The sequence below is a fragment of the Acipenser ruthenus genome, chromosome 16 (genome assembly GCF_902713425.1).
Source record: "Acipenser ruthenus chromosome 16, fAciRut3.2 maternal haplotype, whole genome shotgun sequence".
Taxonomy (NCBI): Eukaryota; Metazoa; Chordata; class Actinopteri; order Acipenseriformes; family Acipenseridae; genus Acipenser; species Acipenser ruthenus.
In genome coordinates, this window is record NC_081204.1 from 15,656,931 (window position 1) to 15,682,289 (window position 25,359).

Below are 25,359 nucleotides of genomic sequence, written 5' to 3' on the forward strand. Positions count from 1 at the left end.
AGAGAGAGAGAGAGAGAGAGAGATGGAGAGAGAGATGGAGAGAGATGGAGATGGAGATGGAGATGGATTTGCACCACACTGAAGGACAGAGCAGTCAGAAATCCTATTTGTACCCAACCCTCTCATAGGTGGAGAACAGCTTGTATTGTTCAGTATCCTATTCACTATCATTTTATATATATATATATATATATGGCAGTCTGGGGATGTGATATATGAGAGCATTGTACATCAGCATATGTATAGAGCAGATGAACGTACAATTTTCAAGATGCAGTAAGGGGGTGACAATGAGGAAGTCATCCCATAGGGGGCGTCACTGACACCTCACCTGGCCAGGCTGCAATAAAGCAGCTGTTGCTGCCCATGCTGGAGTCCCCTTGCAGAGCTGAGAGCATACTGATCGATGCCCTCCAATAACATTTCTACAACAATGGCAAGAACAACAACAACAGACGATTTGTTCAGCAATTATATTACAATAAAAAAGGTTTTGATAAAACATTGGGAAGATGAGGCTATGCCTCAGTGTGCACCGTTCAGGAGCATGAGTCTGCTCTGCATTGACAGGCAGCAGGCAAGAGGCAGGGGCTGGCTGTGCTCTGCTCTGCTCCACTGTCTGACTAATTCTCTCACTTTCCCCTCATGATCCTTCTCTTCTACTCGTTCACTCCTTGCATACTCCCCCATTCTCTCACTTGCTGGGCAAACAACTGGATAGCACCATCTCTTTTGAAGTCATAATCATTAGTCAGGAATCCCAATTGGCTGTAAAGAAACCCATTCAGCAAAGGGGTCCAGTGCCTTCATTTCATAATGTGATCATTTCTACAGAGTGGTAAAGAATCACATTATCTAGTGAAGGCACTGTGAAATGATGTTCTTATGTTGTAAACTTTAATGTAGATTCCCAATACTGATTAAACCTCAAAAAGAGAAAAATGACTCCAACCCAAACACTCTCTGTTACACTCTCTCGCACACACACACACTCTCCTAGCCCATCTATCACCTTCCATTGACTCCCATTACAATTTAATCTTATTAATAACCTTATTAACATCCCTATAAGGTGGAAGTGGAGGGGACTGCACTTGTGCTTTTGTAGAAACCTGTTTGCAGATGAAGGATCTCTCTCTCTCTCTCAGTTCTACACCCTACACTGGCACACTCTCTCTCTCTACATGATGATACGTGGCTCAGGCACAGACTCTGCGATGGATTTGTGTGGCAGCACGTTGGCTCCGTTCAGGTAGAGCTCGTCATTAACAATCACATCCTCCCCCAGCACTGTGACATTCTCCATGCGCACCTGAGAATAAAGACAGTGAGGACATGAGCACAGACACGCACATATCATAGACATAAACACAGCACACACATCAGACATGATCACAAGCACACAGACACAAACATCATAGACATGATCACAGGCCGCGAGGGGCACAGACACACACACACACACACACACACATCATAGACATGATCACAAGCTGCGAGGGGCACAGATACACATATGCACATCATAGACATGATCACAGGCAGCGAGGAGCACAGACACACACATCATATAAATTATCACAGGCTGCGAGGGGCACAGACACAAAGACAGGGCCCAACCACTCAGAGCCACACTGTATAATCGCACTGTAGGTTGTTGCATCAAGTGAAAATCTATTAGAAATCCATCTGCAAGGCATTGCACGTGTATATTAGCTTTTCTATTACAACTCACTGAAAAAAAAAAATATATATATATATATATATATATATACACACACAATGCAGTATCTTTTCTAGGTCAGTTGATGGGTTTATACAGAAGAGCTTTGGCTAATAGATGAAACCAAATGGGTAACTACATTTTCACAGGAAGCAGACAGCAAATACCCAAGAACAAGAACATCCCTCTGAGGGGAAACTGACCGGGGTGGGGCTGAGGGAGTCAGAGAGGAGGGAGGGGGAGACAGAGAGAGGAAAGGAGGGGGGTTATAGAGAGAGTAAGACTGAGTGAGGGGGGGGGGAGAGAAACAAAAAGAGAGTCATAGAGAAAATCAAAGAAGGGGTAAAACAGAGGGGTAGGGGAGGTTAGAGAGAGGGTAGAAAGAGTGAGAAATGGAGAGAAGTGATGGGGCTGAGAGAGAGAGAGAGAGAGAGGAACAGACAGAGAGAGCCACAGCTGCCCTGCACTGAGACAGGATTCTATCTGCTCAGAACACTCAGGCAGTGAGGGCCTCTCTCACAGACACACACACACACACAGAGACTCACCCACTGGCCCACGGAGCAGCTCCAGCCGATGATGCAGGACTCGAGCCAGGAGTGTGAGCGCACACGGGCCCCCTTGAGCACCGTGCAGCGCTTGATCCGCACGCCGTCCTCCAGCACCACCCCCGCCCCGATCGTCACGTTGGGGCCCAGCGTGCAGTTCTGTCCGATCCGAGCTGTGGGGTCCTGGGGGAGGGCAGGGTACACAGGGTCAAGGTGTGCTGTACAGGCATCTCTATCAAGCTAATGAGCTAAACCCACTGCAGGTTGGGACAATAGGAACGTTTCTATTTTTAACTGCAGTGAACTAACCTCCACTGTTCACACTCAAGTCTAGGGCCCCACTCACACAGTGAAAACAAATTGTGCAAATGAGTGGCCCGAAGATGAAAAATAATATTCTTTTAACTATTGCAGCTGTTTTTTTTTTTTTTTTTGTAATGAACTCCTGGTGCCCCCTTGTGGAGAACCTGGGTAAACACAGAAATAAATATTAACCATGGATGCTTTTGCACTTCTACTTTGCAATAGTTTTAATCGGAGTGTCATTTTTAAATAACATCATCTTTTAATACTGATCTCATAATGATAAACATACTGAAGCTCACATTAAAAACAGGATGCAGGCCTTGAAATAACCTTCCATGTGCTAAAGTGCACATCTGTAACTTCTGGCAGTTCCTTTAACCCTTTGCGGTCCATTTATTAATTGCGCGTCAGGCACGCCAGTTCTAATTAAATTTCACACACGCAGTTAATTTTAGACGCGCTGTTTAAAAGTATTTTTTTTCACAGTCAAACGGGTTTAAATGGCCCTGCATATCAACAAAGCACTCACTAGGCATCTCCAGCCCCGCCCCACCCTTTCGTTTGCTATAGCGTTCACCTATGTAAGAAATAAATAATAATAATAATAATAATAGTCGTACATACCGATCGATCATCTCCGGATCACTCGTTTTATCACCAAACTCCTCAATAATGCGATCCAAGTCATTATTTTATTACTATAACATCTCAAAAAAGCTCTGCAAATGTCCGTGTTTTCTGTGCGCTGATTCAGTCAGCCAACTTGTTTACTTCAGACCGCCCCCGTTATCTGATACCTGATACCATGTATGACTATTCATGAGATACGCCTTTTTTTTTTTTTCGACTTGTCTCGGCTCCTGTCGCTCCCACTCGGCAATTGAATGGTTTTCTCGGCTTTTTCTGGAGAAAAAACGACTAGACACCCGTTTATTGCGTTGCTATAATGATGTCGGACCATGTCCGACAAAGGAGCTGTGAGGAATAATTGCAATGTCGGACCCAGTCCGACAATGGACCGCAAAGGGTTAAAAGGTGAAACTACTTCCATAGTGAGCATTTCATTTTTGGCCGTCACGTGTAAGCAGTATGCCCATGTTATAGACCCCTGTCATGTTGCTTCTAAGAGTGTTTCAAGTTGTGCTTGGCCTCCCCTCTCGTACTCACCACCAGGACATTCCCGAGGAAGCCGGGCCCCGTGCGCAGTCTCTCGGGGCTCCGCTGGCGCTCGCTCTGCAGGTACATGCACATCCCCGTCAGGAAGTCCTTGGGCTGCCCAATGTCCATCCAGAACCCTGCAGAGACACACGATCAATCAAACCCTTCATTCATCCACACGAGTCAATGGAGAACACATTCTCATTTACAACGAGGATCTGGCAAGAGGCTCGCAACACCACAGCATACATAATGATAACAAATAACCAAGAGGTCAAAAACACAAAACATAAAACATAACAGCAACTTAGCAGGCACAGATGTCAGTCAGCAATGAGTGGATCCTTCAGCTCAAAGCAACCTCCCACATTAACCTTTACAAACACACACACACACACACACAGGGGCGGACTGGGACTAAAAATCGGCCCGGGAAGTTCAGGTCCACCGGCCCACATTTATGTCAAAATCAACATACCGAAATAATAATGAAGTCAGCGCACACAGCGCGCCGTCATGATGAAGTATCGGTAAAATAAATAAATAAATAAATAAATAAATAAATAATAATTAGGGTAAAACTTCTTTCTAAATTGTAGGCTATAGCTACTACCAGTTTTTCAAACATATTAGGGGCGATTTAGGTATGGCAAAGTATAGGCTATGGCAGTTGTGGCTTCATGATCTAGAAGTCACAAATAATAGGCTATCCTATTGAAAATATCGTAGATTTTTCCGTCTACGAAATATTTTTCTATTCATTATTCTTTGTCTCCGCACGTCTCTCTGTCTGCCACCGCTTTGCGGTCAGTGAATGCAACATTGTATCAGAGCTAAATTCTTTCGCCAGTTTGTCCAGTTTACGCACCACGGATTATTTCATTGATGGCTCTGCTCTATGCAATTACAATTTTCTGTTTACAGTAATCTGTGGTCTAAAATCTAATTGCATATCAGATTGCCGACAGTTGATAGGCTATTATTTAGTATTTACTGTAAGCAAATAATAAACATGGGTAGCCCATTTATCAAGTAGAAAGAAACCATTCTCCGCACACCAATACCAACCTCAGTAGGCCTAATAATAAACTGTAAAGTATAAACACACATCTTATTTATCAATTCTATAAACCATCACCGACCTCACACAGATTGCGGTCTCTCAATAGGCCTAATAAAACAAATTTTAAAAACCCCTGTAAATTCTAAACACATCGGCTCATATTTAGCAATTCTAGAAACCATTAGCAGCACTCAGCGCCAATACAACCCAAAATTACAATAGGGTTTCAAAACCCCTAATTATATCTCAAAATACAGTCAACTACTTCACCCAAATCCACAGTAAACGAGACTGTCCTACATTACGTCGCCAGCAGATGTCACAGCAGTGCACTCTTCTGCGCAATCCTGTCAATAACTCCATCACTGTCTAGGGCCATCAGTATCTCTTTCTCTGTAGACATTAGCATTAACCCTTCCAAGTGGTCTTGGGACAGTGCTTCTCAGTCTATTCTTGACAAACTTCAGAGTGGAGAAACAACTTTCACATGCTACTTGCGTTACTGACAAAGTCAGGAGGAATTTGTAGCCCAAACCAATTACATGATAGGCATCAGTCAATAAATTGTATCGGGATAGAATCAAATAGCAACACATGGCACAGTTTTTGCATGAAGTGCACGTTTTGTTCTCTAGCTCCAGCTCTTCTTCACATGCTCCACTGTTTCCATCCTCCTCAGGCATCTCACTTGCTGTTCTGACCCTGTATCCATCCCAAGCTGACATCTTCAGTCTGTCCCACTGTGTTTGGGTGATAACAAAAAAATGTGTCCAGCTCTTTGGACTGAGGGTGTGTGAAGTAATCAAAGCTACCAGCTGACCCCCCCTGCATTCACTTCATATGCCTGCATATTCTCTCTCTCTCCTTCTCTTTCCTCAGCTGTTGTTCTCTCTGCACTGGACCCTGCAACAGCATCCATTCTGTCCCTCTCTCGCTCCTCAAGCTCAGCTGCATCTGCTTTAATATGCATAAATGAACAACAGCAATCAATTTAATTAATACCTTTAGCAATCTTTATTATAATTTGAAAGAATACTCACAAGAACATAGCTTGTTTGATTTATAAAATGGATAGTTCCAGTCCAGCTCTCTGATTGGTCAAAACAGCGATCCAGCTGTGCTATATTCAACCATAGGCCACTGTTAGGCCTTCTCATCGTTCCATAAAATTGCGCAACAACCTAATCAACATCGACCTAGGTATCAAACCCAATCAAATTCATGTGAACGATTGCTTTAAAATTTGGGATTTTGTTAGTGTGATACAATACATGCAATGTGAAATCTACGTTGCAAGTGTCCAGTAGGGGACAATACTATAGCCAAATGGCATGTCATGCTATGGTTTTACAAATAAAAATTGGCTAATACCACTATCAGCTCGGCTTGCCATGATGTTGTTTCAGTTTATATCAGGGGTAACCAGCTAAATGGTGGAGAGAGAGAGAGAGAGACGTGACCTGGGAAATGTTTGAGCTAATGTTTTTTTTTTTAGTAACCCAGCTAGCTAGCTAGCACAGGACGGCTAGTCGATTTGCTAGCGGAGTTTAGCATAGCTATACATAGCTGACTAGATCTCAAAAAGTGACTAACGTTACAAATATTGGTGTAGCCGTTTTATAAAAGCAATAAGTCACAGCCAAGGCGTTATTAGGTACGAGGCGCAGCCCAGTCTTTAATCTATTTTAATGCAACCATAAACTCTACTGCTTGTACCTGCTGTGCTCGACCCTGCCACAGCGTCATTTTCTTCAGTGGGCTCCCTAGGCTGAGGCGGCTGATTAACACTGGCATCCTGACCTCCCTCGCTCTCCCTACTACCAGCCAGTCTGCGGAACATGTCCGTTATTTTTGTGCATTTTGCGGCATCTGCCTCGAGAGACCGTTGCCGTTTGTCTCTATTCTTTTATGCCCCACCTTTTCTTTTTCTCTCCATTTTTTACACTGACACTCATCCACTAGTGATGTGCAGTTCACGAACGAATCGCTCTTTCTGGTTCAAATAAACCAACGTAAACAATCTTAATGCGAACTACATTGATTGGTTTTGTGTCATTGAATCAGTGAATCAAATGAAAGAAATGAATCAATTCACCAAACTGAACTGAATCAAATGACTCGAGTCACAAAAAAAGAATCAAACTGCCCATCGCTATCATCCACTATCAATACAAGATGTTCAAACGAAAGAAGAAATCTGGCTGACCAATCACGTTCTAAGAAAATCCGGGCAAGTCCAATCAGGGAGTGGCCACTCCTCGCCCCCCTTTAGATATTGCGATATTGGATCTACCCAAGAGATGACTGGTGTGGTGATGTGTGCGCGCGCGCGAGAGAGCGAGACTGCCAAGTTAATAACAGCATCATTCTCAGCATGTAATGGGAAGAAAAATATATATATATATGAATCAAATGTAGACCAGCGGCCCACGCAGGTCCAAACAGTCCGGCCCACCAGGGATTCTCCCACACTTCCCGATGGCCAGTCCGCGCCTGCACACACACACACACCATCAGCTTTCAATACTGTCTTCACAGTTCAGATGCAGCATGGAAAGGATTTAAATAAGTGGTTTGCAATTTACACACTGGTTTGAAAGAAAAGCACTGACGAGCACTTTAATTATTACAAAATAAATAAAATGAAATCAAAACCTAGCTCTGTTTGAGCACTAACTAAACAGTTGTCGGTTCCCTGACTCACTCGCAGGGCGGCTAAGCTGTTTACCTGACAAATCATTAAAAAAAAAAACCACAGTTTTTCAAAACAAAAACAAAAGGCTTCACACAGTACCCTTTAATACGATTCAACACACCATCAAATTGGGCTTCTTCACACAGCAGCAGCCCTGAAGAGACTGGCTGCTCTCCTTAAATACCCTGCACCTGACTCTAATTTACAATACTAGCCATGTGTAGGTGATAATTAAGAATTAAATTGTCCTTCTGGGAGGTGTAATCCTGTGTTCCCCCCGGACTACAATTTCTTACACTATATATATATATATATATATATATATATATATATATATATATATATATATATATATATATATATATATATATATATATATATATATGGGTGGAATATATATAGGGGTATATGCAAGTATAGGCGCAAATAATTGCAGATGCAAAATGCAACTTGCACTGCGCCCTACGTAAGCTTAAGAGCAATGCAAATTACTCAACATGCACAAATAATGAGCTTCAATTATAATAACGAGGGTCTCACTGAGCGCATCAGTCTATTTAGCGGCCGCACTTACTGAGTTAAGAGTACAGAGAGCAGCAGTCTCTGTATGACATTTGAGAAGCACGAAAATACAAACCAAAAGAAATATGTCAGAGGAAGGGCAAAAGTCTTCTTGGCACACGGAAGGAGCTGAGAGAACTTACGACGGAGGTCACTCAGCATGAAACTGAGTTATTTGGAAAAGCCTCTTACATCATCAATAACATTGGTTATTAATTAAAAACCTGTGTTACTTTAGACATGCACCTGGTCACCCCAAAGCAATGCCCAATATATTCAAATACATGAGCTGATAAAGTATCATTTGATACTGTATTAGACATGCATACTATTTTACTGATCTACTGCTACACTGCTATACTCATACATCTGGAGCAAAACCAAACCCTGCACCCACCAAATACCTTTGAAACAGCCGCACGTTATTCCAGACGTCAGTATTGACACTGTGGTTTCAGATCAGCGGCCTGTCTGTACTGCTGCTAGATAACAGATCTCTTTTTACATTTGGGCTATGCAGATTCAAAGTGTAGCCTCGGCTTTCCGGTACCCCATCCCTTCCTGTGCTGAAGCAGCTCCCCGAGTGAGATCCGAGCGCGTGCCACACCTACCCTGCAACTCCATGGCATAGAGGTGTCCCTCCTGGGCCATGACTGGGAAGATCTCCTTCTCTATAGACGTGGGCCGCAGCTGTAAACAGAACAGGAGAAGCACACAGACATTAGAGGGGATTGCACACTGAACTGGGGGAGTGCGCTAACCACTACACTTCAGACTGCAACCCATTCATACAGTGTGACACTGCTAGAGAAACCAGAGCCCTGTCACACAGTCACACATTCATACAATGTGACACTGCTAGAGAAACCAGAGCCCTGTCACACATTCATACAATGTGACACTGCTAGAGAAACCAGAGCCCTGTCACACATTCATACAATGTGACACTGCTAGAGAAACCGGAGCCCTGTCACACATTCATACAATGTGACACTGCTAGAGAAACCGAAGCCCTGTCACACATTCATACAATGTGACACTGCTAGAGAAACCAGAGCCCTGTCACACATTCATACAATGTGACACTGCTAGAGAAACCGAAGCCCTGTCACACATTCATACAATGTGACACTGCTAGAGAAACCGGGGCCCTGTCACACATTCATACAATGTGACACTGCTAGAGAAACCGGGGCCCTGTCACTTCTGTGAAAGCAAATCCACTTTCATTCATTATTTGTTTATTTAGGAGATGCCTTTATCCAAGTTAGGGTGTGTGAACTGTGCATCAGCTGCAGAGTCACTTACACAACGTCTCACCCAAAAGACGGAGCACAAGGAGGTGAAGTGACTTGCTCAAGGTCACACAATGAGTCAGTGAGTGAGCTGGGATTTGAACCGGGGACCTCCTGGTTACAAGCCCTTTTCTTTAACCACTGGACTACACAGCCTCCTTTAGAAGGAAATCATTTTAAAGAAACGTTCCTTGAAGCAACGCCAACCTTGCCTGATTAGGAAATTCTTGGAAACTTTAACTACTGTATGAAACAGGTAGAATTAAGATTTTGTTTTCTAGCTAGTAGCCTGCTTTGAGAACTCACCCCTGCACTATCCGAGTTCTTACAGTGTAGAAAAACATGTCCACTTCAGTATTACAGGCAAATAAGTATCATTAAAAAAGTAGATCACCATGACTTACATCCCTCCCCAGGTGCTCTGCTCTGCACTACTGTCAGTACAGTCAAACACAGGAATGCAGGATGCACACATTGTGCCAGTCCCCAGGTGCCCTGCTCTGCACTACTGTCAGTACAGTCAAACACAGGAATGCAGAATGCACACATTGTGCCGGTCCCCAGGTGCCCCGCTCTGTACCGTGTACCAATCTGTCACCCTGCTGCTTCACCTTCAATTTGATATTGATTGTGCATGGGGACAAACAGAAAATCAATACCCGATATGCTTGGCTGTTTCTTTTAATGCTTACACTGTGCAATGGATATCTGATTTTCTTTAAAGTGAATTCAAATGAAATATTGAATGGAAAGCGTGCACACTAAGGGGTGTGCAACTCGTATCGCCCGACACTTTGAACATTGTGTGAGGGACAACAAGTTTTGCTGTTATACTTTGCCCGTCAGACGAGTAGTTTTTATTTATGTATTTGTCCTGTGTTCCATCTGTTGCTAGAAAAGCGCTCCAGGTATATTTGTAGAGAGCCACACAAGTTTCTGAAAACTGAATTGCAGAAGTCTAGCACAAAAGCACAAACATTTAAAAAAGTGTTTACATCCCACCCCTATCACTTCTGATTGGCTAGCTGTGGAAGAAGCTGATTTTCTATTGGTTACACAGAAACCCAGAAATGGCTGCCTGAGGGCCTCTGGCAAAACACAGACTAATACTTAAACTTAAGGTATTATTCACATTGTTGTAAATCAGCAAATAAGTGATACAGTACTGCTTTCTTAATGCATGAACCTGACATTTAAATAAGTGATACAGTACTGTACAGCAAGACTACATCTCTATTACACTGTGCACTACACTGTACAGTAAGACTACATCTCTATTACACTGTGCACTACACTGTACAGTAAGACTACATCTCTATTACACTGTGCACTACACTGTACAGTAAGACTACATCTCTATTACATTGTGCACTACACTGTACAGTAAGACTACATCTCTATTACACTGTGCACACACTGTACAGTAAGACTACATCTATTAGGTCTGCATATTTCTGACAATGCTGACCACTACGTTAGTTTTTATACATGCTGTACAGCCGCATAGAGGACGATCAGCTATCAATTATTATTATTATTATTTATTTCTTAGCAGAAGCCCTTACCCATGGCGACTTACAGTTGTATACAAAAAATACATATCAAGAATTACAGTACAATTAAGAGCAAGATACAAAATACAATGACTTTAGTCCTAATATGAACAAATACAAAACACAGTACGATTTGATATCAGTTCAAGAGAAGATAACAGTGTTGATAGTTTGTAGCAGGGCGATTGCCCTGCACATGTGCATTTAGTGTTGGTATAATTTGTATGGGGAAATGGGTTTGTGTGTTGTTTTGGAGTTGATTTGTTTGATTGAATTATTGTTTTACAGACGGGCGCTCAATTGAGATTCGCTGCCTGTTAGGCTTGGTTGAGGGGAAGGGCAGCAAGTGATTGGCTGTGCTGGACCTCAATCAGCAGGTGGGCGGGTCTTGACCGAGTGTCCGTCGGTTTAAAAACATCCGCGGGAGATGGCTCGGGGCGACTACAACACCATGCCAGAGGGGAGCGGCGTATACTCGGGAGGAGAGGGTCCGCTCTGCAGGAAAGACCGCTACGCAACCCTGAGACTGCAAGCGGTGCTTGTGAAGGCAATGCCCAGCCAAGGCCGTATGAAGCAGCACGAGTCGTTGTATGAATACCGGCTCATCAGTAGGTTAGTTAGGGGATAGTGATCCCATGTGATGTATAGTGAGGGTTACGTAGTGTAGCCGGTTCCTGGAGCGGGACGCCTCGTGTTTAGGCTAGCGCTCACCCTCTGGGGCACCTTTTATTTGTAGTTTTTGTACTGTGTTTTATTTTGCCTTTTGTACAGCTTGCTGTATGTGTCCTCTGTGCGTTACCATGGCTGGTAACATCACATGACCACCTTTACTTTCTTTTCTGTTTGTATTAATAAATCCTGCGCGCCTGTGCCGGCGTTTCAACTCCACCCCAATGTCTCTCTGTACTTTGTAAACGGCGGCTATCCACGCACGTGACGTAAGACCCTGTCACAGAGTTACATCAGGGTTAGATATGAGTGCAAGTGAAATACAAAATACTACAGATTGGGTTAAGTGCAGGATTAAATACAGTAAAATAGGGAGCAGATAAGTGCAAGTTAATTAAAGGCAGAGTGCTATATTGTCCAGTAGGGAAGAGTTACGTTTCACAGGTGTTATCTGAAGAGGTGTGTAGCTATTTGAGGGTGCAGAGTGCAGTGATTGGACAGAGAGACACTCACCTGGATTCTGTGCAGCACAGAGGGGCTGAAGATGTACATGCCAGCATTGATTTTACTGGAGACGAAGACCTGGGGCTTCTCCACGAAGCGGTGTATCCGACCGCTCTCCCCCTCGTACACCACCACCCCGTACTTCGAGGGCTCCTCCACCTTCGTCACCTAACACACACACACACACACACACACACAGGGGGGTTACAGGAGAACCCAGCACCATTCTCCACTACAGGCATGGTAACGGATATTTATTAGTGTTGATTAGTATCCTTTAAATAAATATCTTGCATATAACCCCATTGACTGTAGCTCATGGTAGATTCTACATTTAAACAGCAGCTTACATTTCTCTTGAAGACATTTAGAAATACCTGTCATCCAAACATGTATCAAATCATTTGATTAACCACTCAACACTCAATAGCGCCTAAAGAAAAGCAGAGTATCTGCACAGCCCTGGTTGAAATGTATGTGCTGCTATCACACTGAAGGCTTGCTGTTGCAGTGGCTGCACTCACCACGATGGTGCCCTGCTTGCCATGGTGCTGGTGGAACTTCACCATGTCCTCGAAGGGGAAGTCACAGATCACATCGCTGTTCAGCACGAAGAAGGGGTCCGAGTTATCAGTGAGGAGCTCTCGCGCCAGGGCTAGGGGACCGGCTGCATACAAACACACAGAAAACAAGAGGGCTAAACATGACTGGAGTGATCACCATCTTAAAATCATGCTTTTACTCCCCAGTTAATGTAAAGCGGTGCAAAATATCAAGCAGGAAATGCTAAATACACCTTCAAATATGATGTTTATTCACCAACATTCAAGAACATTTTGGATTAAGAAGGTAACTCATACATCCATGTCAACCTTTAATCAGTGGAAGCAACCAACAGTATACAAGCCAGGTACATTTAACCCTCTTTGTAGTCTGTGTCGTGCTTTGAGTTTACCCAACCTCCACCTCATTTTCAGCTCAGAGATGTTAAGCAAAATGTTGAGGCACCCTGCAAGCCAGGCCAAGCACCAGAACTACACAAGTCACGTTTATTCTCAAATACATGTTGTTTCCTGAATGTTCTCCCGGGTTAGTAGTTGTGTTTCTTTCACACAGACAGTGTGTAATATACTGCAGTAAGATATTCTGGGGGCCCTGTGTTATACATTGACTAGATTCCCTGCACACGCCTCACAGCTCCTGGTCCACACAGCAAGCCCAGCATTGCTCTTACCTGTCCCCAGAGGCTCCTTTTCATGCGAGAGGGAGATTTTAATCCCGAGCTTTGAGAGGAAGACAGAGAACAAGATACGCTGTGAGGAAGCCTAGAAACTGCAAAGCACAGTAAACAAAACACACTGAACTGGTATATTTATTGAGAGACCTGCTGATCTGCAGCAATCTCATCAAAAGTTTTGCATCACCTATAATTTTAGGATTGAGACATAAAATTATTTTTGAGACATATTATTTTTATTTTAGTAAATTTAACATATTTTCACAGAACTGTTCTTTCGGGCCGCTGTCAGTCACACACATGAAAACACAAGACAGCTGAGCTGCGTTTCCAGCATCGGTTTGTTTAATCTACCATTACAGCTACGTACTTGGCTTCCTGTAAGTGATAAGTGATTGCTTAAAATGCTGTCGTTGTCAGAAATCAGAGAAAGTGATTCCACATAATTCCCTCTATTTGAAGAATTGGTGCCTTCGTCGTGTCCTCTCAAAAGCCAGCAGTTGCTTGTGTTTAACAAGCTCCCAATCTTTTCTAATACTTGCTCACTGTGATTAGTAACCAAATTGACTATGACGTCTCCATTGTCTGATGACATTTATTTTAATTTGTAAAAATAAGTTCCAAATATTACTTCGAAGGTCTCAATATAATTCTCAATAACGGTCTCTATAATATTAGCAATATCGTGCAAAATTCAGCTATTCTTACACAGCCTACCTTAGCACATTTATGTCCCTCCTCTGCTCACTAACGATTGGACACCTGCATAACAAGGGCAGATCTTTGACTCTCCCATTGGTTAAACGTACTCAAGACCTTCAACTGTTTATGTGCCGCCTCCGCTCACTTATGATTGGACTGCCGCAGAGAAAATACAGATCTTCTATTGGTTGATTTTATATAAAAAAAATTAATTCTGCACGACTAAATTGTAAAATAAAATAATCTGCGATCAAATCTTTAGTTGATTAATCTGTTAATCGGAGCAGCCCTAATATATATGAACATGATTTAGCTCTTATATTTAACATCATGTAATCAAAGAAACTACAAAGTTTTAATCGCAAAAGTCTAACGGAAGCCATAATAGTAGTTATGGCTTCCGGTATGTATTTTATGTTAGATTTCAAAATGTAAAAATTTTCAATTTTTGTCAGTATATGGAAAAATACAAAGCAGTATGTATTTTTAATTATTAAGCAGATTTCACTCGACTTTATGAAGCAGAATGTGTTAATTCTATAGGGTGATGCAACACTTTTGGCCAGAGCTGTAGAGGACAATTTAATTGACAGCAAGAATACAAATCTAAACCATGTTTTCAGCATTGGAAATTGAAATTGTAATGTGGCCGACAAATACTCATTGGAATAAATATTGCTTATAATGTATGCTCAAGGGGTGCTTTTATTTCTGTAATGTCCTCTTCCTTTTTTATGAGATTTACAATCCTCTCGAGTGGTTTGTTAATTGTGATCAGTTTTGCTCAGTTTGAGAGCCCGATGGACCCAGCTGGTAGTTGAGGGAGATTTAAACAAAAGCAGCCATGAAAGATAATTATAATATTAAAGTAATACTGCACTTTACTTAGTCCTATTTTCTTTTCTCTTATTAATTCATGTTGTTTTTGTAAATGTTACTGTATTTCAATGTGTTAGGGAAACACTTGCTGTGCCCTCTTGGTACAGGGATAAGTGCTTGGTGTTTTACAGGATTTTAATTCAGTCAGTTGAGTCTACGGCAGCCCCAGTGAATAGTATTTCTGATTGAAACTATGTGATGTCTGTTTATAAAACTGTACTGTGTGTCCTGTTGCTGGAAGCACAAGACTGATGAAAGGAGCAGGCATTCCACTTGTCACAGACTCTGTGATATATACAAGCTGCACCTCCCTGCTGCTGTCAATCTGGAGCAGACTCTTCTGAAGCTTTCCTTGCTTAGTTAATGTGTATCTTTCCTCCCCTTCTCAATGTATTTCCTGTGACCCTTCCCATGGATCGGAGCTCCAGTCTTACAATTTGTTCCTGGGCCTTCATCTCTTTCTCCAGCAGGTCTGACATGTAGCTCACTGCCAGGATCACATGGTCCACCCCTGCCTGTGAGCGAGAGAGAGAGAGCGAGAGAGAGAGAGCGAGAGAGAGAGAGAAAGAGCGAGAGAGAGAGCGAGACACTTACTCCATGCTCCAAACTCACCGCTACAACACCAGCAACTTCTAAAACCTTTCACTCAATGATTTTAAAATGTACCAAAACACAATCTCAAGATACAAAATGAAATATAAAAACCTAACTACTTCAAATCTCTTAAAAGTAAACACATTATGTGCCTATTTCTAATTTTACAGTAATAGGATTCTTTTTTTTACCCTCTCTGTCTCTTAATAAATATATAATTAAGCATATGAGCTAACTGTTCTTTTGTAAATACATTTCCACACTCTCTGTTGAATCTGCTCTCTGCAAGTGTCTTTCACTGTTCACGAAGCTCCACTACCTAGGAGTCCAAAGGCCAAGAGATAACCTGAGTACACTCCATCTGACCAAAGCGTTTCCCATGTACAGAAACAGTTAGAATACAGGGATCAACTCTATACAGATGCCATATTGACTGCCATTAAAAACTGTTATATAAGCAGCTTTTACAAAGAGAGAAACTCAAAAACAAGAATCAGTTAAGAAAAAAAGTAAAAAAATAAAATAAAAATTGTTCAATAAGTTAAATGAGTTAAATAGGACACAACTTGGTTGCCCCTTTCATTCATGAACACATGGAAACTTCTTCACTGATAATAATAAGGAGTTGGCTACTGAAGAAGACAATTCCAACCCTGTTAAAGGACTGAACACGATGTGTGTGAATGATGTGCAGTGGGTTTGGGTGTTGATATGTATATGAATGATGTGCAGTGGGTTTGGGTGTTGATATGTGTGTGTGAATGATGCACAGTGGGTTTGGGTGTTGATGTGTATGAATGATGTGCAGTGGGTTTGGGTGTTGATATGTGTGTATGAATGATGCGCAGTGGGTTTGGGTGTTGATGTGTATGAATGATGCACAGTGGGTTTGGGTGTTGACATGTGTGTATGAACAACGCACAGTGGGTTTGGGTGTTGATGTGTGTATGAATGATGCGCAGTGGGTTTGGGTGTTGATATGTGTGTATGAACAATGCACAGTGGGTTTGGGTGTTGATGTGTATGAATGATGCGCAGTGGGTTTGGGTGTTGATATGTGTATATGAATGATGTGCAGTGGGTTTGGGTGTTGATATGTGTGTGTGAATGATGCGCAGTGGGTTTGGGTGTTGATATGTGTGTGTGAATGATGTGCAGTGGGTTTGGGTGTTGATATGTGTGTGTGAATGATGTGCAGTGGGTTTGGGTGTTGATATGTATATGAATGATGTGCAGTGGGTTTGGGTGTTGACATGTGTGTATGAACAACGCACAGTGGGTTTGGGTGTTGATGTGTATGAATGATGCGCAGTGGGTTTGGGTGTTGATGTGTATGAATGATGCGCAGTGGGTTTGGGTGTTGATATGTGTGTATGAACAATGCACAGTGGGTTTGGGTGTTGATGTGTATGAATGATGCGCAGTGGGTTTGGGTGTTGATGTGTATGAATGATGCGCAGTGGGTTTGGGTGTTGACGTGTGTGTATGAACAACGCACAGTGGGTTTGGGTGTTGATATGTGTGTATGAATGATGCGCAGTGGGTTTGGGTGTTGATGTGTATGAATGATGCGCAGTGGGTTTGGGTGTTGACGTGTGTGTATGAACAACGCACAGTGGGTTTGGGTGTTGATATGTGTGTATGAATGATGCGCAGTGGGTTTGGGTGTTGATGTGTATGAATGATGCGCAGTGGGTTTGGGTGTTGATGTGTATGAATGATGCGCAGTGGGTTTGGGTGTTGATGTGTATGAATGATGCGCAGTGGGTTTGGGTGTTGATATGTGTATATGAATGATGTGCAGTGGGTTTGGGTGTTGATATGTGTGTGTGAATGATGCGCAGTGGGTTTGGGTGTTGATATGTGTGTGTGAATGATGTGCAGTGGGTTTGGGTGTTGATATGTGTGTGTGAATGATGTGCAGTGGGTTTGGGTGTTGATATGTATATGAATGATGTGCAGTGGGTTTGGGTGTTGACATGTGTGTATGAACAACGCACAGTGGGTTTGGGTGTTGATGTGTATGAATGATGCGCAGTGGGTTTGGGTGTTGATGTGTATGAATGATGCGCAGTGGGTTTGGGTGTTGATATGTGTGTATGAACAATGCACAGTGGGTTTGGGTGTTGATGTGTATGAATGATGCGCAGTGGGTTTGGGTGTTGATGTGTATGAATGATGCGCAGTGGGTTTGGGTGTTGACGTGTGTGTATGAACAACGCACAGTGGGTTTGGGTGTTGATATGTGTGTATGAATGATGCGCAGTGGGTTTGGGTGTTGATGTGTATGAATGATGCGCAGTGGGTTTGGGTGTTGACGTGTGTGTATGAACAACGCACAGTGGGTTTGGGTGTTGATATGTGTGTATGAATGATGCGCAGTGGGTTTGGGTGTTGATGTGTATGAATGATGCGCAGTGGGTTTGGGTGTTGATGTGTATGAATGATGCGCAGTGGGTTTGGGTGTTGATGTGTATGAATGATGCGCAGTGGGTTTGGGTGTTGATATGTGTGTATGAATGATGCGCAGTGGGTTTGGGTGTTGATATGTGTGTATGAATGATGCGCAGTGGGTTTGGGTGTTGATATGTGTTTTATGAACAATGCACAGTGGGTTTGGGTGTTGATGTGTATGAATGATGCGCAGTGGGTTTGGGTGTTGATGTGTATGAATGATGCGCAGTGGGTTTGGGTGTTGATGTGTGTATGAATGATGCGCAGTGGGTTTGGGTGTTGATATGTGTGTATGAATGATGCGCAGTGGGTTTGGGTGTTGATGTGTATGAACGATGCACAGTGGGTTTGGGTGTTGATGTGTGTGAATGATGCGCAGTGGGTTTGGGTGTTGATGTGTGTATGAATGATGCGCAGTGGGTTTGGGTGTTGATATGTGTGTATGAATGATGCGCAGTGGGTTTGGGTGTTGATGTGTATGAATGATGCGCAGTGGGTTTGGGTGTTGATGTGTATGAATGATGCGCAGTGGGTTTGGGTGTTGATGTGTGTATGAATGATGCGCAGTGGGTTTGGGTGTTGATGTGTATGAATGATGCACAGTGGGTTTGGGTGTTGATGTGTGTGAATGATGCGCAGTGGGTTTGGGTGTTGATGTGTGTGTATGAATGATGCGCAGTGGGTTTGGGTGTTGATATGTGTGTATGAATGATGCGCAGTGGGTTTGGGTGTTGATATGTGTGTATGAATGATGCGCAGTGGGTTTGGGTGTTGATGTGTATGAATGATGCACAGTGGGTTTGGGTGTTGATGTGTATGAATGATGCACAGTGGGTTTGGGTGTTGATGTGTGTGAATGATGCACAGTGGGTTTGGGTGTTGATGTGTGTGTATGAATGATGCGCAGTGGGTTTGGGTGCTGATGTGTATGAATGATGCGCAGTGGGTTTGGGTGTTGATGTGTGTATGAATGATGCGCAGTGGGTTTGGGTGTTGATATGTGTGTATGAATGATGCGCAGTGGGTTTGGGTGTTGATGTGTATGAACAATGCACAGTGGGTTTGGGTGTTGATGTGTATGAATGATGCGCAGTGGGTTTGGGTGTTGATGTGTGTGAATGATGCGCAGTGGGTTTGGGTGTTGATATGTGTGTATGAATGATGCGCAGTGGGTTTGGGTGTTGATGTGTATGAATGATGCGCAGTGGGTTTGGGTGTTGATGTGTATGAATGATGCACAGTGGGTTTGGGTGTTGATGTGTGTGAATGATGCGCAGTGGGTTTGGGTGTTGATGTGTGTGTATGAATGATGCGCAGTGGGTTTGGGTGTTGATATGTGTGTATGAATGATGCGCAGTGGGTTTGGGTGTTGATATGTGTGTATGAATGATGCGCAGTGGGTTTGGGTGTTGATATGTGTGTATGAATGATGCGCAGTGGGTTTGGGTGTTGATGTGTGTGTATGAATGATGCGCAGTGGGTTTGGGTGTTGATATGTGTGTATGAATGATGCGCAGTGGGTTTGGGTGTTGATATGTGTGTATGAATGATGCGCAGTGGGTTTGGGTGTTGATGTGTATGAATGATGCGCAGTGGGTTTGGGTGTTGATGTGTATAAATGATGCGCAGTGGGTTTGGGTGTTGATATGTGTGTATGAATGATGCGCAGTGGGTTTGGGTGTTGATGTGTATGAATGATGCGCAGTGGGTTTGGGTGTTGATGTGTATGAATGATGCACAGTGGGTTTGGGTGCTGATGTGTATGAATGATGTGAAGTGGGTTTGGGTGTTGATGTGTATGAATGATGCACAGTGGGTTTGGGTGTTGATGTGTGTGAATGATGCGCAGTGGGTTTGGGTGTTGATGTGTATGAATGATGCACAGTCGGTTTGGGTGCTGATATGTATGAATGATGCGCAGTGGGTTTAGGTGTTGATATGTATATGAACGATGAGCAGTGGCTGTGGATACAATGCTGTTCTTACACTGCCCTGTACATCATCTTGTTTTTGTGAAGCCCCTGTGCAGTCCAGTTCAGAGATTACCTTTACTAAAGCTTCCACTTGATGCAGCAGGATTGGTTTGTTGCAGAACTCTACCAATGGCTTGGGAACACTGAGGGTCAGAGGGCGGAGCCTCATGCCATATCCACCAACCAGAATCAGCGCTTTCATCTTCGCCTGAAAACAAACAACACTGAAAAACATCACAAAACTTTGAGATTGAGTAAGGCCCACATGGTCAATTGCAAGGAACTTATGAACGTAGTCCTACATTCTGTATTAACCCTTAGCGGTCCATTTATTCAGCGCAACTCAGGCGCGTCAGGTCCAATTTATTTTACACACGCTGTTTAAAAGTATTTTTATTCACAGTAAAACGGGTTTAAAAGGCACTGCATATCAACAGGACACTCAGTACTGCATCTCCAGCCCCGCTCCACCCCTTGTATTTTTCACATACCTCTTCATAGTAGTGCATACCAATAAATCATCTCCTGATCACTCATTTTATCACCAAACTCCTCAATAATGCGATCCAAGTCATTATTTTATTACTATAACATCTAAAAAAGCTCTGCAAATGCCTGTGATATTCTTTGAGCGCTGGATGCAGAAGAAGCTATCTTGTTTGTTTATGTCCGTGTTATCTATGTGGTGTCGGGGCTATCTGTATTTATGAGATACACCCCTTTTTTTTGTTTTTTGGCTTCTCTCGGCTCCTATCGGTCTCACTCAGCCATTGAATGGTTTTCTCTGCTTTTTCTTGAGAAAAAACAACTAGAGACCTGTTTTTTACGTCTTTTTGATAATGTCAGACCAGGACCAACATAGGACCGCAAAGGGTTAAATGGAGTACTAGCTAGTACGGTACTATCTGCAGATCATCTCCAGCTCTGTACAGTCTTAGTACCAATTGCAACAAAAAATACAGATGATCCCCAGCTTAGTACAGACCTCTGGGTATAGTGACCATTCCTAAAATACAGCTGATCCCCAGCTTAGTACAGACCTGTGGGTACACTGATCACTCCTGCTTGGTGTGTGAGCAATGCCAGTGAGTGGGGCAGGGGCAGGACAGGAAGAGGAGTACTGCATTATTGTACTGCATGCAGTATTTCTAAAGGCCTATGGTTTGAAGAGTTTTCTTACATTTGTTTGCATCCTACTGTATAAACCCCAAAAACCTATTTTTGAATGAGTGTATATAGAAAGGCTGTTTAAATGTACACACAATGTGAAGATATTCAGTATCTGTAGCTGAAAGGAAAATGAAAGATATTAGAGAAACGTTTCTAGCAGGCTTATCATCCAGACTTGTGTCTAATTGTATATATGGTTTCCTTTTAGCACTAGTCAATAAAATCCAGCAGACATGTTTTGCAAAAATAATTTCAATGAAGCGTGACCTTTTAATCATGCAACACGTTTTTTGTTTTTTTTAAGATTTTTACAGTATCAGCAGTTACAATGGACATCATTTAAAATTGATGTAAATATACTTTTGGGATTTGCACGTTCAGAATTAGGTTAAACTCAATGCTTCAATAAATTGAAATAATAAGCGCTTTGTTTAATACGTTGATTCTATTCATACAAGTTATTACAGCTCTTAGTCTAAAGAATCCCTGGACTAACAGAATACCTTCAACCCTCAATGGGGCAGACAACTGATACACTGTGTTAATTGCAATTGACATCTTAAAATCTACCTGCTGTCAATCTGAAGGTGCTAAATTCATTGCAACTGAATCTATCCTGCAGTCTATCATCAGTACTGTACTCTATCTCTGTACGATAGCACACAGCCCATTGTCCTGCTCTGTTTCAGGGTTTCCTAAATGTATCTGAAATGCAGAGTAACACCTCACCCCCTCACCATAAAGACAACCTCACAATTAGGGACTGTTACAGTTACCTTGTAAACTCACCTTCAATATTATTCAGCATTAAGGTCACCTCCTCTATTCAGTTATTGCACACATGATTACCTGTATTCTTAGTTTGCTTGTGTTTAAGTTACCTGTAAATTTGTAGAATATTTGATTTAAAAAAAAATCAACTTAGCTGGCAGTTGGTGTGTGCTTACAGGAAGTAGCGAGGTTCCCAAAATATAGCACTACACGTCCCCACGTGTTGCTACAGCTGTTTAAATAAAAGTACCTGTCATATTTATTTTCATTGTTAACATCCTGACAACTTTTTACACTTATAACTTTAAAGTCTGTTTCAAAGCTCTTTTCGAAATGTCTGCTCTAGTGCACTGATAGTGTAAGGATGATTTCCCACATTGTCAAACAGGAAACACAGCAATCATGATCCATGCTGTGGTACAGAACAGAAAAACCAGAGCACTAGTTATGTTGTTTTTTTTTGGTTTTCCTGCAGTGATATAGATTTAGAGGACAGATCTCAAACCCCAGTCCACTAGAGCGGACATTTTTAAAAGAGCTTTGAAACAGAGTTTGACATTACAAGTGTAAGAAGTTGTCAGGATGTTAATGAAAAGAAAAATGCCAGGTCCGTTATTTAAACAGTTGTAGCAACACGTGGGGACGTATAACGCTATACGTTTTGGAACCTCACTTCTTCCTCTTTAAGATCCTGCTTTATGTTAATTAATGAGGTTTGCCTAATGCTTTGCATTCCAACACAAACACAACACAAATAACTTTTTTTCTACCTTAATAGAAAAGTGTATTGTGTACAGCTTAGTACTATAGTAAATGTAAAACAGTGTTTAGTAACCTGTTTAGTTTTAGTGTTTAGTTCCTTGACATCGTTTACACGCCGTTTAGTTTAGTTGTAGTAATTGGAACACGTTTACCAAACCCGTTTAACAAGGCACTTCGCTTTGACGCTACAGCACTAGAGCTGTCCCTGTGTGAGTCACCTGTCACAAGTATGATTCGTCGTTTTAAACATCAACTAGTAAAGTGTTAACAAATAAAAAACGCATCATCAGTATATTTACATATGAATGAAAAACCACTTTCTTACAGCAATGCGGAACCCAACCCAGAATCACCAAACGTCTTTAATTCATCCAATATAGAATAGGTCAGATCCCCCAAAAATATATGTAAACAACTTAAATTGCTTCCTAGTTCTGAACATTATGGGACAGGTGTGATTTAAATGAACCGTGGATTTTACTTCTAAATCCAAGGCAAATGCTTCGTGAACATCAAGGAATTGTATTAACCTCTGTACGCAGAGCAACTTTCTACGTGTGTGTGTTTACACTGAGTTCACGCTACCAGTATATAGTGGTCTGTGTTACAATGTAATCCACACACTAAACTCTTACTACACAAATCACAATGTAATGAATTGAGACTCACCTAAAACTGGACACTGTCGTTGTGTCGATCGTCGTGCGTGTAAATGACTAAACTATGCGCTTGTCTTGGGCTGATCTATACCGATCGGATGCTGTGCGGTATATAAAAGCATAGCAATATCGGGAATATGACAGCGGATTGTATGCTATGCTGGCTCTTCCGTCAAGTCGGAGGCGGATACTGCTCCCCTGGAAAGCGGAGTCAGAGGTCATTGGGACAGACCACTCAACTCACAATTTTACCACGGAACGCCTTTGTGCTACATTGCTGTTATATATAAGCGGGTAAATCATTTGAAATACATTTCCTGGTTAAATAGTTTTATTTTTTTTTCATTTTGTTATAATTGAAATGTATAACATTTTAATTATGTGTGCTTCTCCCACTCCGTTGGTCTCCTAGCAACCAAGCCCCACACCAAACTACGAGCAGAACCTTATGAAATAACGATCGGTGAGGCGTATAAAACGAGCTGTGTCACATTTCTGCCATGTTAATCAGTTATTGTATCTGTTTACGCCGCTATAAAGAACTGTTTTAGTGTTTAATAGTAAAATTGCTAACGTGTCTCTTACATCCTGGTTTGGCCACGCCCACCCGAGCACTACGTCTTGCTCGATGAGGTTAAAGCAACGTGGCACATGGGAAGTCCAATGAGAACAGAGTTCAGCTCTTACAACAGTCTTTTTTTCCGCCAATTAGAACAATACTTTGACAAGACGTGTACGTGGTTTGTCTAATTAGGTAGAAGTCCCATTTAAAGAGCAAGCAGATATTGCATCTAGTCCTATGCTGGTCCCATCATTTTATATTTCATCTCCCACAGTCTCTCTGATACGTTACGTACTGTCTGTATGGGTAATACTGAAAAGAAATACAGATTTTAAAATTAAATTTTTGTCTCTGGTTAAAACAAAAACCTGAACATAAGGCTTTAGGTGTGTGGAGTGGGTGTGTAGAAAACACGGACTGGATCGCTAGTACCTTAAGTTCTGATCATAAAAGTAAACTACAGTATTGTCCCCAGTGGAAGCGATCAGCAGCACCAACTACACCTACTGTGTGTGAACATGCGTTTCGTTTACAAATACGTGAATACAAATTCTAAGCAAAAAATCAGCATACAAGTACGGACAGCAGTGTGGAGTAGTGGTTAGGGCTCTGGACTCTTGACCGGAGGGTCGTGGGTTCAATCCCAGGTGGGGGACACTGCTGCTTGAGCAAGGTACTTTACCTCGATTGCTTCAGTAAAAACCCAACTGTATAAATGGGTAATTGTATGTAAAAATAATGTGTAAAAAATAATGCGATTGTATGTAAAAATAATGTGATATCTTATAACAATTGTAAGTCGCCCTGGATAAGGGCGTCTGCTAAGAAATAAATAATAATCCAATTATTAGATGTATTTACTTTTTAAATAAACAGCACATTTAAAAAATATATTATATATTTGCAATAACAGTAAATAACAACTACGCACAAAAAATAGTTCCAGTGAAAAGTAAACAACATTTGTTTAAGTGTTTTATTTTAATAATTGAACATCTGTTTATTCATACAATATTGATTAAAAATGTGTATTAAATAAATCATTTTAGTATATCAATTATATTGACATATTACTTGCTAATTTACTATTTCATTAATGGACATACATGTTTAAACTTAGTAAATGACATAAATACATCTGAGAAAACTTGAATTAACTTTAATTATATATCTGTGGTTTAATTATAGATCTGTGGTTTTTGGAATAAATGTCCAGATATTGTGCAGTTTGAAAACCTGCCAGAAGGGGAGCTGCAGGTGAAAGCAGAGGCTCTGTGTGACAATGCTCGCATTGTGCCTTGAGGGATTCATCATTTTTATTTTACGCTTCTGCTGGTGTTACTGGGGGATAGCATGTCGTTTTTAAATTACTGCTAAGAATATGGTGCTAGCATTGTTAAATTCTGCGTCTTTCGCGAAATTCACTTTTCTGCTGAATGGTGGGTGATTCAAAAAGCGATTAATACCAGCTCGCAGATTTCTAAAGCTTGGTATGCTGTATTGCGCTCCATAAAATTCAAC

General features: G+C 41.9%; 1 protein-coding gene across 2 annotated transcripts; it reads right to left on the reverse strand.

Moving 5' to 3' along the window:
- Positions 1 to 458: 458 nt before the first annotated feature.
- On the reverse strand, positions 459 to 23,810 carry LOC117411861 (mannose-1-phosphate guanyltransferase beta-like). Of its 2 annotated transcripts, none has more exons than XM_034019666.3 (10): positions 23,287 to 23,810; positions 19,988 to 20,138; positions 15,328 to 15,408; positions 13,310 to 13,358; positions 12,600 to 12,742; positions 12,085 to 12,243; positions 8,666 to 8,744; positions 3,745 to 3,872; positions 2,272 to 2,454; positions 459 to 1,312 (listed from the first exon to the last, which is right to left on the reverse strand). In XM_034019666.3, exons 2-10 carry the CDS (start codon positions 20,114 to 20,116, stop codon positions 1,181 to 1,183), a joined length of 1,083 nt encoding a protein of 360 aa, XP_033875557.2. In that variant the 5' UTR covers positions 20,117 to 20,138; positions 23,287 to 23,810; the 3' UTR covers positions 459 to 1,180. The 2 variants fall into 2 exon arrangements, with proteins under 2 accessions (XP_033875557.2, XP_033875556.2); XM_034019665.3 differs by having other exon boundaries at positions 19,988 to 20,122; positions 23,287 to 23,804.
- Positions 23,811 to 25,359: the final 1,549 nt, after the last annotated feature.